Raw genomic sequence first — 13,204 nt, 5'->3', positions numbered from 1 at the left:
TGTTATTGTGTTTGTATAGATGGGTAGCTCAAAACAAACAGAGGAATTTTTATAGTGCCACAAAGATACAGTGCTTTTCTCCTTCCTTTTAAAGTTGGTAAGCCTATTTATTTTGCTATCTTAACTATGCAGAAGTATATGGTTAGTTGCATTATATTTTTTGCATTTATGTTTTTCCCTGCTGCCCACACTCTATCAGAACAGATATGTAGCCCATTTTTGGGTTGACACCCACAAGTTGAGAACCACTAGTTTAAACTTAAGTTTATTTGAGCAATTACACATGTCTGACACCTTTACAGCAGATAAACAAATGTCATGTGTTGCTGGTGTAGTATACAGTATTGTTGTGTACTGCTGCACAGATGGACCACAGCGCTCAGTCATTTGCCTCGTCTGACCCAGAGGACTGCGACATTATGCAGGACACCCTTGAAGACAGGAATTACCCTGGAGAGGTCACAACCCCGAGCTTCAAGGTCAGGTTCCAGCCCAAGGACACCAAGAAAGAGCTCCTGCTGTAAGTCACATGATCTCCTGAGAATTTTACATTTGTTCCTGTTTATATTATTGAAATTCAGGAGAATGGAATCATTTCACTCAGTCAGGTTCATTTTGTCCTCTTGATGCAGGTGTCCTACTCCTGGGTGTGACGGCAGTGGACACATCACTGGAAACTATGCATCCCATCGCAGGTACACAGTGTTTGCTTAGCGTAATGTTTGCAGCTAGGGTTACAGTGGGGAAATATCACATAAAACAAGACATTTTGTACAATACATGGCTAGAAGTATGTGGACACCACTTTCACTGCAAAAAAACAATTTCTTTACTTAGTGGTTTTGTCTTGTTTGCCAGTTAAAATAACTCAAAAATCCTTCAAACAAGATACATACAGTAAGTATACTTAAGAAGCTAAATTTCTTGTTTTTAAAAACATTGAACAAAATTTTGTCAGATTCATGCTTAAACTGGGTTTGGTGTTCAGGTGTCCACATATTTTTAGCCATGTCGTGCAGATTTCATCTGTTTCTGCTTCTCTTTTTGCTTAACACTTGCCTGTTCTGTCTTTTGTACTGACTTGGGGCATTCTGGGTTCTTTCACTTTATCTTCTCCCCCTCTCTTTTCTCTCCTTTGTCTCTTTTCAACGTTTTTAGCTTGTCTGGGTGTCCTCTCGCTGATAAGAGTCTTCGGTCCCTCATGGCAGCACACACAACTGAACTCAAGTATGTCTGCTCTACATCTGCTCTAGCTCTTCTCGTTCTTGCTCTTTTGGGTCTCGACTGCATGTCTGCTTTTAAGTTTTTTCAGAGTTTGTTTCTGTGCCCTTTCCTTTCTTTTTGATTAAGCGGCACCATTCCCATGATAATTAACATAATGTTGGTGTATTTTGTTACAGTATTAAAGGGATAGTTCACCAAAATTTTTTATTCTCTCATAATTTACTCACCCTCATGCCATCCCAGATGTGTATGACTTCTTTCTTCTACAGAACACAAACGAAGAAGAATATATCAGCTCTGTAGGTTAATATAATGCAAGTGAATGGCGATCAGGCCTTTGAAGCTCCAAAAAGGAAATAAAGTCATGATAAACACAATCCACCAGACTCCATTGGTTAAATCCATAGCTTCAGAAGCGATATGAGTTTTTTTTTTATATTTAAGTCCTTCTTTAATATAAATCACCCCTTTCACTTCTACATTCTTCTTCTTTTGTTTTTGGTGATTTGCATTATTCATTCATATTGTCCCTTCTGGGCTGGGAGGAGAATTTATATAAAAAAAAGGACTTAAATATTGATCTGTTTCTCAGCCACACCTATCATATCGCTTCTGAAGACATGAATTTAACCACTGGAATCATATGGATTACTTTAATGCTGCCATTATTCACCATATTTTGCAACACGGAAGTTAGCAGCAGCTGTATTTCCGGCAAGTGTGACAAAGTTGCACTGTCACTGACTGCAATGTAAATAACTGGCAGGATGATTATACCAGAATTTAGTGATATAAGTTTATAAACTATCACACAACCACAGGATGTACAGAATAATATACTAACGTCTGATCATTTTCTAACGTCAGCATTTATAGTAGGAGTAAGTAAATCATTCACTTGTTGCTGTGTTGAATTGAAGAGACGATAATAAAATCTGCTTCTTACTTTACCAATAGCGTGACGATGCAGTATTTTTTGTCATGTATCCATGTAAACCTCAATTCATATAACCACAGATGATGCCTTTGTATTTATTTCCAAAGGCAATTGTAACAGGGTAAGGTCGGCAATGAGAAGGCAGGATCCGTAACTTTTAATAACATAAATTAACTCAAATCAACTTAAACATAGACACACACACACACACACACAGCTGCCGCATGTGGCTCTCTCTCGAGCTGGTGCCTCCAGCTCATCTTTATCCCCCTCCTGGCTGATTAGCCCGATTCACCTTCCTCCTCGTCACAGCAATGTTTCATCAGCCATGCTGAATGTGAGATCTGCTTGTCTGTTTGCTACACACTGTAAAGAAAAAGAGTGCTCTCTTACAAGAAAGGAGAGAATGTGTTTATTACTTTGCTAAGATGAAACAATATGCAGTTTTGGTGCAAAGATATTTGAAGTAGCATTTTCCCAGTGGCTGTCCATTCTCTTTCTCCTCTCTCCTGCTTGTGTTAAGTTTGTGGTAGTGGTGAGAGATGGGGCTGCAGTCTGTCCATGCCAATGCCTGATTTCATTCATTCTGCCTGTGCAACTGTGTGTAATATATCGGTGCCAAAATATAATAAGCGGTAAAACTACAGTATATGCACTTCAAACTAATGTGTTTATAAAAATAATAATAATAAATGATAATAATACAATCACATGTATTAGCAGGCTGCAATATAAACAGTATAAATTAGTATTTTTGTATCGCTGAAATGGCTGGAGGTGGCTTATACCGGAAGAGGTCCACATTCAAGGAGTATAATGGCGGCGCGGCTGGGCATAGATTCCAGGGAGATGGGGGGAGGTAGCCCACAAATAATAATCAAAACAAGCAAGTTACATTTTTTTGTTTAATTATGAAACATGAAAAAGCATGTGCATTCTTACGTACAGTCATAAGATTTGTGGTGTAAAAATTAAATGGAAATAATCACACAATCATGAATTGCATTGGCAAAGCATCTATCCCAAGGAATACAAATTATTCATGGGTAAAGATGCAGAAAGGAAATGAACATCAATAATGATGGAGACTGTGCTAGTAGCTCTCAACTTGGCAAGCAACAGACTCTAACCTCGTGTTTCCAAAGGTTGAGGTTTGAGTGACAAGTTCACAAGAAAATGAGAAATGCAAAATGTACTTTTTATGTTGAGTCCACTAGACTGTGTGATTCTGCAGCATTCAACATTTTTAATGCTGCCTTCGACCCCAAGGACTGCACAAATTAATTCCATGATTGTGCTAAAATGTAAATGGAAACTCAGTGTAAAGGAAATGCTGAGAGAGATGTGCAAAGTGACTGTAGACTATGTGTAGATGAATAGAGGAAAAATGGTTTGACTACTTTGTCTGTGCTTCATTTTTGGGTATCTCTGGAAGTATTCTGTTAGTTCCTAAACTATACTAAAACTGAAACTAAAATATATAAAAATGAAATAGAAATGTGTCCACAAAATAAAAACTAAACTGTACCTAGCAAAACCATTAACAAAACTAAAACTAAACTGAAATATAGAGGACAACTGTATTCAAATAAATACTCTCTAAAGGTACTCTCCATTTGACTCATTAATGGAAGACAGAGAGGGTCTTTGGGAAACTTGTTCAAAATTTTGCAATTCCCTTTGGTGCCTCTAGTTCCACAGAATTTGCAAACTTCACCTTGTAGTTTTGGCAAATTGGTATTACACTCCCACTTCAAACCTATTCATATTTAACCTTTGTCTTCTTTTTCTCAGATGTCCAACCCTAGGATGTGATGGTTCAGGGCATATAACAGGCAACTACGCTTCTCACAGAAGGTATGGGCCATTCGACAACCCTTCCCATATACACAACAATACACACAGAGGACAGAGAAGTTTAGTGCTAGTTGTATATTAGACACAACACTGCATTAAATACCCATCCCTGTTATTGAGTAGGGAATAGGGAACAGACCCCAGATCTTGTGCACTTTTGTTACTGCCTGACATTCTGTAAGCTTGCTAATGTCTTCCCTTCTCCACCAACACCATATCATAACCAGGCACGACACAAATTAAAAAAATGTAATTGGTCCAAATCCCACTCCACATAGCTGTACTATATTAAACATAATGTATGTAATGATTGGCTATGATATTTTGTCACATTATGCATCATTTGTCTCTAATTTCTGAAAGAAAAATTACTTGACGCTTGAAACTTGTCACGTCACGCCTGGTTAGTATATGGTGTTTGCTTAACCTCTGTTTGTTGGATTTTTTGTTCTAGTATTTGAGCTTGGTTTCTCCTACTTTGCTTTGGGTCAGTAGACTCTTAAATTAAGGTGGTGGACCATCTTATGACATAGTGCTGGCTCCTCTGATCATGAGCTGCATACTCTCTGTTTTCAGTTTGTCTGGGTGTCCACGGGCCAAGAAAGGTGGAATAAAAACAACTCCCATCAAGGACGACAAGGAGGACTCCGAGCTCTTAAAGTTCGTACTGCATAGAAAGCTGAGGCTTTTCCCCCTTTCTTTTATGCTACTATACGGTAACAAAGAAACCATTTTTAGGTGGGCTGTGATCAAATGTTGGATTATAGGTTTCTCAAACCACACCATCATTTTACAACAGTGTAATGCAGTTTAGAAAACCCCTCTCCAACCAGATGAAAGTTGTGATCTCATCAAGCATTTCCAGCTAGAATCACTTGTGATGTTAGCCTACCACATCTGAAAATACTGCTTGTGTTCTGCTTTGTTAAATATCACCTTGGAAACCTTCCAAATAACTCCCTCGCTTGCCATGAGCTTATGAATCAGTGCATGGAGAACTGCATGAGGAACTAGTTCTAGTATAGTTAAAATGCCTTTTATTTCAATTGATTGCATTACTTCTGAAAGCAAGAAGACAAAGACGCCCAGTTGCACTGCTTAGGAATAGAATAAAACTGTGAACAATTTATTACAGCACAGATGGTTCATGGGGTATTGAAATACACACTTTTTTACAAAGCATTTGTGCATGTTTTTGTTAAGAAGTCGTCTGCAATGCAATGTATGGGTTTTTGTCTACTTGTTTTGTTTGTGACTGCCAAATGTAGAAGCTTTTTATCCCCACAATTACACTACAGTCAATGAGCAGCCACATATGGCGGCACTCAAGTTCCCAATGTGTAAAATTTGTCTTTCAGTTTATTTGAATGTTTTGTATTATTCACAGTCACTGTTGGGTGAAGTATGTATCTAAATATGGACCTCCTTTTAAAATAGAGTGAAACATTTATAGACTTGAGTGAGATAGGGAGTAAACAGATGGTAACCGAAGTAAATAGCAAGGTGATATTTATTACAGTATGAATGCTATTGCTTTTACAGTCCACAGATCTGTCATTTTCACACTCTCTAACAAAACTCTATTCATCTGTTTTATTTCCACCAACATATTTTCCACCCCTTTCCTGCTCTCACAGATGCCCAGTGCCAGGTTGTGACAGCCTGGGTCATATCAGTGGAAAATATGCCACTCACCGCAGTGCGTATGGATGCCCGCTGGCGGCCAGGCAGCAGAAGGAGGGTTTGCTGCATGGGTCACCTTTCTCCTGGAAGGCGTTTAAGACAGAGGGTCCCACTTGCCCCACACCCGGGTGTGACGGATCAGGACACGCCAATGGCAGCTTCCTTACCCACCGCAGGTACTTAAGAAAAAATAATCATACGGGGATGGATTGGCACATTAAAACTGTATTATTGTTAAAGGTGAAGTGTCATTTTTTTGCATGTTGGAATAAGTGGTCAACTGATACACGTTTTTCAATGGCCGATGTCTCGAGGGGTTGATGGCCGATTTTAAATGCTGGTAAACATAATACTATTTTACAACAGCAAATCAGATGTACACAAAATTTCTAAAGTGAATCAAATACTTATTTTATGCAATATTTACTCATAAACAGAAAGTATTGACTTTCCATTGGTACATTTTGGAACTGACACAAAGGAAAGGTAACATTTCTGATAATTGGCAAAGTGAACACGCTAATCGGCCGAAGTAATAATCGCAAAACGGCTAAATATCGGCCAATTAATCACCTTGGCCAATATATTGTGTCTATCACTAGTTAAAATAATTTCCCCAAACCCAGTTTAATGTGCAGAGACAAGTTTAAGTGATAATTCATAATTCAATTCATAGGTTGATTTCTCCAAAAAGTGTCAACACAATGGCTCTGTGTTGCTTTTAAAACATTGATATGTTTTTTTTGTCTAAAAAATTTCTAATTATGGCTTAACCAATGGCGTTTGGACCGAGACTTCCTTTTTTCCACACAATGGTAGATGGTGATTATGTTTCAAAATATTAGAATAATTTGTGCAATTTGGTGCCACTAATGGTGCAGGAATTACACCTTTATGTTTAAGGGAACTGACCTAATTTGTGTAATAAAGAGAAAATTTTCTTCAATTGTATTGATGTTGACGATGATGATGATGATGATGATGATGATGATGATGAATTCTGTTTGCACCCAGTCTCTCAGGCTGCCCCAGAGCCTCCCTCAATAAAAAGAAAGCCAAGTTTCCTGGTGAAGAATATCTCAGCACTAAGTTCAAAGCCAGTGATGGTAAGACTCTCTCTCGTTTTCTTTTACTGGTATTGCCATCCATCCCACGTCATTCTTATTCTCCTATCCTTTTTCTCCTTTCCTATCTTCTGAAATGACAATGAAAATGTATTTTTTCTCTCTCTTTTTACAGTGTTAGACAATGATGAAGACATCAAGCAACTAAATAAAGAAATCAATGAGCTCAATGAATCCAACAATGAAATGGAGGCAGATATGGTCAACCTTCAAACACAGGTAAGCAACACGTCTTTTCAAAACTGTGCAATGTACTTCTCCAAAACCTTCTGTGATGTTTGGGTAATTTTTGACCAGTTTAATACTTAAAAACAGGGACAAATTAATCTTAATCTTGTAATTGGCAAAATGCTTTTGGATACTCAAATAAATGTATTCATTAATTAATTAATTAAAAATAAAATGGCATTGCATTTTATGACATTTGTTTATATTTATGCAGTGTCAGGATATTTTGGTTGGTTAATAGGGCATTGCCTTGGTATTGCTAGGGGGTGGTTAGGGCCTTACTAAATGCTTGCTAGATTCAAAAGATAGCCTGATCCCTAAATATGTGTGGAGGCCTTTTCAATGGAGGTTTTTTTTTGTGACTTTTTCCTCTGCCAGGCAGACATCTTTATTTTAAATAAAAGAATAAAGCTGTTCAGCCGTGACATCAATTTGTACGTCTAATTTGCCATAGGTTCCCTCTGGATTTTCCTATGAGTTTTGAGGCATATAATTGTGTAATTTAAATTGTAGAACAAAATGTCCACGTTTTGTCAAGTAATTTTTTGCACAGACCTTATTTTACTCTTAAGTTAAAAAACCTTATTAAAAACCCATAGGAAAGTTCTGAGGGATCCCATGAATTCTCTTACAGGTTTTTGGACTACAACCTAAACAGCTCTTTATTGAATATGTTTTAAATATCTTTCTTTTAGAAAATAAACCATGAATCTGTTTTTGTTTAAAACAAATACAATGTGTAAATGTTCCAATTATCAGTGGGGGTGGGGGGTCACTCAAAATGAAGGGTTTACTGTATATCTACGGTAAACAATAGTATGACCATTGACATATAAGTGGTGCTTTTTCTAAATGGCAACTCCAAAAGCTTCTGTTCAATCAATGTGAAAAACAAGCCAATGTCAATGTTCATGTTTATAATTAAAATTCAAAAAGGTCTTTTTTGACCCAACCAAAATGGTTGTTAGTCATTTTCTCCAAAACAGAAGTAAAAAAAAGATGGTACCATTTGGTATGGTGACTGTAATCACATAAACACTGAGGGATGATCCAGTTTTACTAATAGAAAACCTTACTGTCCCATGATGTGCAGGAAATGAACAAGCTGATGCAGCTGCTAAGGAAGCTCTTAATCAGGAAGTTAACGAATGTCAAATCCCTCCCTCAGATATCAGACCGATTATTAACCGATATATTTTAAATAAGTGGCAAGAAGAGTGGAATATGTGCAAGAACAACAAGTTGTATGTAATTCATCCGGAAATTTCAAACAGACATTTTATCAATTTTAAAACAAGATTTGATCAAGTGGTCTACACCAGATGTCGTATACGTCACGCAAATCTGACCCATGCCTTTTTGCTTAAAGGTGAAGACCCAACCCTATGTATGTTTTGTAATACTCCCTTATCTGTCAAACATATTTTACTAGATTGTCCTGGTCTTAACGCAAGTAGAATGCTCTTTTATGAAGTTACCTCATTAAAGGACTTATTTAATGAGATTGTGCCTGAAAAGGTTTTGGATTTCTTATCATATATTAATCTTAAAAAAAATATTGTATAATATGACTTGCTATTTATATTTGTTTTGTTTTTATTGTATTTATATGATATTTGTTTTTTGTAATTGAATTCTTGCCATGAAAATAGCTTTGATCGCTGACATGGCATTAAATAAAACATACTAATACTACTACTGACCCATGATGAAAAAGTTGTGAAAGAAGTGTAGAACATTGAAAATGCTGCAAGCATGTATTGCTAGAAGGAAACCAGATGTCAGCAACATAGATGTCAGTAGTTGCTGACAAGGATGGAATGATGAAATTGTCTGTTTCTGTAATGCTGTAGATCACATCCATGGAGAAAAACCTGAAGAACATCGAACAGGAGAACAAGATGATTGAAGAACAGAATGAGGCTCTGTTTATGGAGCTGTCTGGACTCAGTCAATCTCTTATACGCAGCCTGGCCAACATCCGTCTGCCTCACATGGTGAGTTACTACACACAAACACACACATAAGATATTATAGAATACCTCATAAATTAGACACACTAGTCCACAAACTGTTACAAATCTGGTGCTCCAATTTGCATTTCAGCAAGAGCCAATCACAGAGCAGAATTTCGAGAGCTACATCAGCACCCTGACTGACATGTACACCAATAAGGACTGTTACCAGAACCCAGAGAACAAGGCCCTTCTGGAGACCATCAACAAGGCAGTGAAAGGCATCAAGGTCTGACTCAGCCTAGAGGTGTGGAAAAGAAACAGAGGCATGGAGCCATGGGAAGTGTATAAAAATGACACAAAAAAGGGCATTCAGGTTTTTTTTAACAACAATTTAAGCCTTTATCCCAGGGAGAATTCTGTAATAAGTTAAAAAAGAGGTATAATATATATATATATATATATATATATATATATATATATATATATATATATATATATATATATATATATATATATATGTATGTGTGTGTATATATATATATATATATATATATATATATATATATATATTACTATAAGGACCAAAATCCACAAAAGCTGCTGGATTGGAAGGAGGAAGAGAACAGATGGAAATCCTTCAGTTTATTTATGAAGAGAGACATAAACCGTATTTTTTATTTTTTTTAGAATTTTTGTTGTTTTAACGTTCATTCAGTGAGAAGTTTGCATGGAAGATGTTCTGAAAGAAGAAGAAGCTTGGAGTGAAGAAAAGATCTCCAGAACTTCATCCAGAAGGTGAGGCCAAGGCTTTGGGTGAATTTGTGAGGACACTGCTTCTTCAAACAACAAATGCGAAGTTCCAAATAATAAGTGGTTCCTGGTTAATGCAAGGCATCTGCAAATCTAATGGAAAGCCCAAGAAGAAAACAGATATACAGTATTTCCTCATCCTTCCTTTCTTTCTCAGAAGAAGACAAGCGTTTTGGGAGGAAAAGTTGTGGGAATTGAGAGGATGCCTACAAACATATGCATTCTCTCTCCTATTGGAAAGTGAATGAAATGTCTGTCCTACAAAGTGTTCAACCTTATCCCAGCACGAAAATAGCAGAAGCACTGCTTTCTTGATCTCACTGCACATGCCTCAAAAAATCAGCCCTTTAGATATTACATCGGTGTGTTATTTTATTTTAGAGCTAAATACGAGAGCATTTTGTTTGTAGTACTTACACTGTATGACTATTTACCCAATGTAATCATATCTAATGAGTTGCACTTGATTTCAGTCAATTCAACATAAGATGGATGTTGGATTGTTACTGATATATAAATTATACTAAATTTGTCCAGACTCTAACTGTAATTAATTTATATTTTGTTTTAATTTAATTTTAACTGTATTATTTATTAGAATTTACTTATTTAAATATTAACACTGGAAAAATGCAGCCCTTCTGTGTATAAAAGTTCTTGAAAATTTTACAAGGAACATGCCACATCGATATTTGGAAAGAGAAAAGAAAAATCGACCACACATTTTTATAACTTCTTTTCATTTGACAATAGAGTTTTTAAACATTTTTTAGGTGCAAATATTTTTAACCAACAATGTTTTGATATGTTTTTTGTAAATTCTCTCTCTATATCTCTCTCTCTCCATCAGTCTATCTATCTATCTATCTATCTATCTATCTATCTATCTATCTATCTATCTATCTATCTATCTATCTATCTATCTATCTATCTATCAGTCTCTGTTTGCATTTTATTTTTATGAATTTTCAAACTTCAGCTGAAGGAGAGGTATCATCTCTATTTATTATTTATTTAATATTTATGAAATTATGAACTGTGATATGGTTGTAATGCATATTTATTTTGTAACTTCTCTGTGTGTTTGTGAAAACTTAGTAGTCTTGAAGAAACTTTGGCCATAAAAAAATAAAGACATGAAAAAAAAAAACATATTTGGACGGGAGAGTAAAATATGATTATCGAGGGTTTTCCTTATACCAGCATTACTTCCTTGAGGAATGTAAAGAGAAAAAAAGCAATTCCAGTACTGTGGAATGAAGAGCTTTGACTCTTTCCCCGTCAGTCTCAACAGGAAGAGGAAGTTCAGTAAGAGGAAACAGATTCTGGAACTGGATCCTTTCATACTGACTGTTTTTTCCAAGTTCTCTGTTGTGGCCAAACACTGTCTCCCCTGAATTGCAAATGGATATTTTTTTCTCTCTGAACTTATTATCTTAAGAGACCTACTGGACAATGGGAATTGGGTGGGCATTTTTGCGATGGGAGGGGTTACGGGAGACGGATACCAACCATCCTGAAGGAAACTCTTGAACCACAATGTCCTTACTCAACTAGTATCAGACGAGCATACACCCGTGTAGCCTTATACTAGATTTTTATTTCTTCAATGCACAAAGTGCCACTGACCTGTGCTTTCGTTACCAACTCCGCCCATTCAGCAACCACACTACCCTCGGGTCATGTGACCGTGGCATATGTGGGGATTGTTACCGATGCCTTTATTCCTTTGCCGTGATGGCCAAACCTACACAATATATTAATTCTGTATTTAAAAGAGAAAAAATATGAAGAAGACAACTATATATAGTATATAAACATACATCTATTTTTACAGTGTAATTGTTAACTCTTTTTCTCTTATAATAGCTAAACAGAAACAATGTCTTTCCAAAAGCTGTGAGTACTACTATCGATAGAAGACTAAATAATATAAAAAATAAAAATAAAGACCCAGTTAACTGTGGTTGCAGAATACAATGTGTTTTATAGTATGTAAATGTACATTTCTAAAGGATACAATGATGTTTGTAAAGTTTCATATTTTCCAAACTCACTGAGCCTCTGTATGTATGTCAGCCACATTGATACAAGGTTCAAAGATTAGTCGTAATGTTAAATGACTGTACCTGTTTAAATGCATTGTAGCGTACTGAAAGTTCTCCTCGGTGGATACGTCTTTAGTATTGTATGGTGTTGTGCATTTCTGGTGGGACAAGACACACTAGATACATGTAAAATACCAATCATCACAGTGACATATGTATGAATCATAATAGCGGTTTGTTAAATGAACATTGTGCCTCTGTTCAACTGGTCATTTTGTTAAAATGGTACACAGCAGCCATGTTGTTAATTAGCTATTATAGCGGCAATATTGTAATGGACAGAACATGTGTGCACTTTTCAGAATCTTGAATGCCATCTAATGACCTTTCAGCCAAAAGAGGTTTCTTTTGTGTGTGTGTGTGTGTGTGTGTGTGTGTGTGTGTGTGTGTGTGTGTGTGTGTGTGTGTGTGTGTGTGTGTGTGTGTGTGTGTGTGTGTGTGTGTGTGTTGGCTAACAAACAACCATTCTTTGCACCAAAAGAATTAGGACAAACATTTACAAATGTCTTTTACATGTTTGTTGTCGTCTAGTGTGAATCTGTATTTTGTCTGAAATGTCAAATGCCCTTTGATGCAAAGTTTGCAGGGGTTGATTCAACGGCCATTGTCATGCTCAATTTAACATCAAAAGCCACCTTATTGAGGCTTGCTTTATCTTTTTTTCTGACATGTTTTTGCCTTGTCACCAAAACAAAGCCCTTCTCTGTCAGAATCAGCTATACAATAGGAACTACCACTACCAAGCTCTCAGCAACAGCAAAGTTTGGATCAAGCCTAGAGTTAAACAGAATATGATGTTAACTGTGGATGAAATGTGATGTTTGCTCAGAAATTGCCATTGGTTTGCCCTCTCACACACTTAAAGAGAATGGAAGAGACGCTAGTTGCATAAATCTTTGTCTATTTTCATAGAATGTCAAAATCTCTCCTGGCCTCATTCGCCTCGTTCTGTGTAACCTTTCTACAGGAAAGATGTGTGAGTTGCATTTCAATACAACCTTGTGTACCCTATCTGCAAAAGCAGAATTTTCAACTTACTGCTACAGAGTTCTTTCTTCTAATAGAATTGAGGGAATACTCATTACTAATATCACATTGTCTTACTACCATCGTAGAGGGATTCTAATGGAATATAAACATTCATGTCTCCTTACTTGTAGTGACATTATATAAAAAGCATGTGTGAATTATTTTAACTTGGTGCATGCTCCTTAAAAATTGGTCACTGATGTTAAGCAGGTATGAATGTTGTTAAGTGAGTTTGCCGAATTTGCC

The 13,204-nt window shown here is 36.5% G+C and overlaps 1 protein-coding gene across 3 annotated transcripts in view; it reads left to right on the top strand.

The window, feature by feature from the left end:
• Window positions 1-9,376, top strand: part of LOC127619314 (myelin transcription factor 1-like) — a 74,724-nt gene extending 65,348 nt beyond the window's left edge. For all 3 annotated transcript variants that reach the window (XM_052092186.1, XM_052092188.1, XM_052092187.1), the window contains 9 exons: window positions 366-520; window positions 633-695; window positions 1,159-1,227; window positions 3,956-4,018; window positions 5,656-5,877; window positions 6,716-6,807; window positions 6,941-7,044; window positions 8,907-9,050; window positions 9,160-9,376. In XM_052092186.1, coding sequence (XP_051948146.1) covers window positions 366-520; window positions 633-695; window positions 1,159-1,227; window positions 3,956-4,018; window positions 5,656-5,877; window positions 6,716-6,807; window positions 6,941-7,044; window positions 8,907-9,050; window positions 9,160-9,303 — 1,056 coding nt within the window. In that variant the 3' untranslated portion in view covers window positions 9,304-9,376. The remainder of the gene's footprint in view (window positions 1-365; window positions 521-632; window positions 696-1,158; window positions 1,228-3,955; window positions 4,019-5,655; window positions 5,878-6,715; window positions 6,808-6,940; window positions 7,045-8,906; window positions 9,051-9,159) is intronic.
• The last annotated feature ends 3,828 nt before the right edge of the window (window positions 9,377-13,204 follow it).

Source organism: Xyrauchen texanus, chromosome 25 (genome assembly GCF_025860055.1).
Source record: "Xyrauchen texanus isolate HMW12.3.18 chromosome 25, RBS_HiC_50CHRs, whole genome shotgun sequence".
NCBI lineage: Eukaryota > Metazoa > Chordata > Actinopteri > Cypriniformes > Catostomidae > Xyrauchen > Xyrauchen texanus.
Note: the sequence above shows the minus strand (reverse complement) of the source record. Positions and strands in the feature narration are given on the sequence as shown.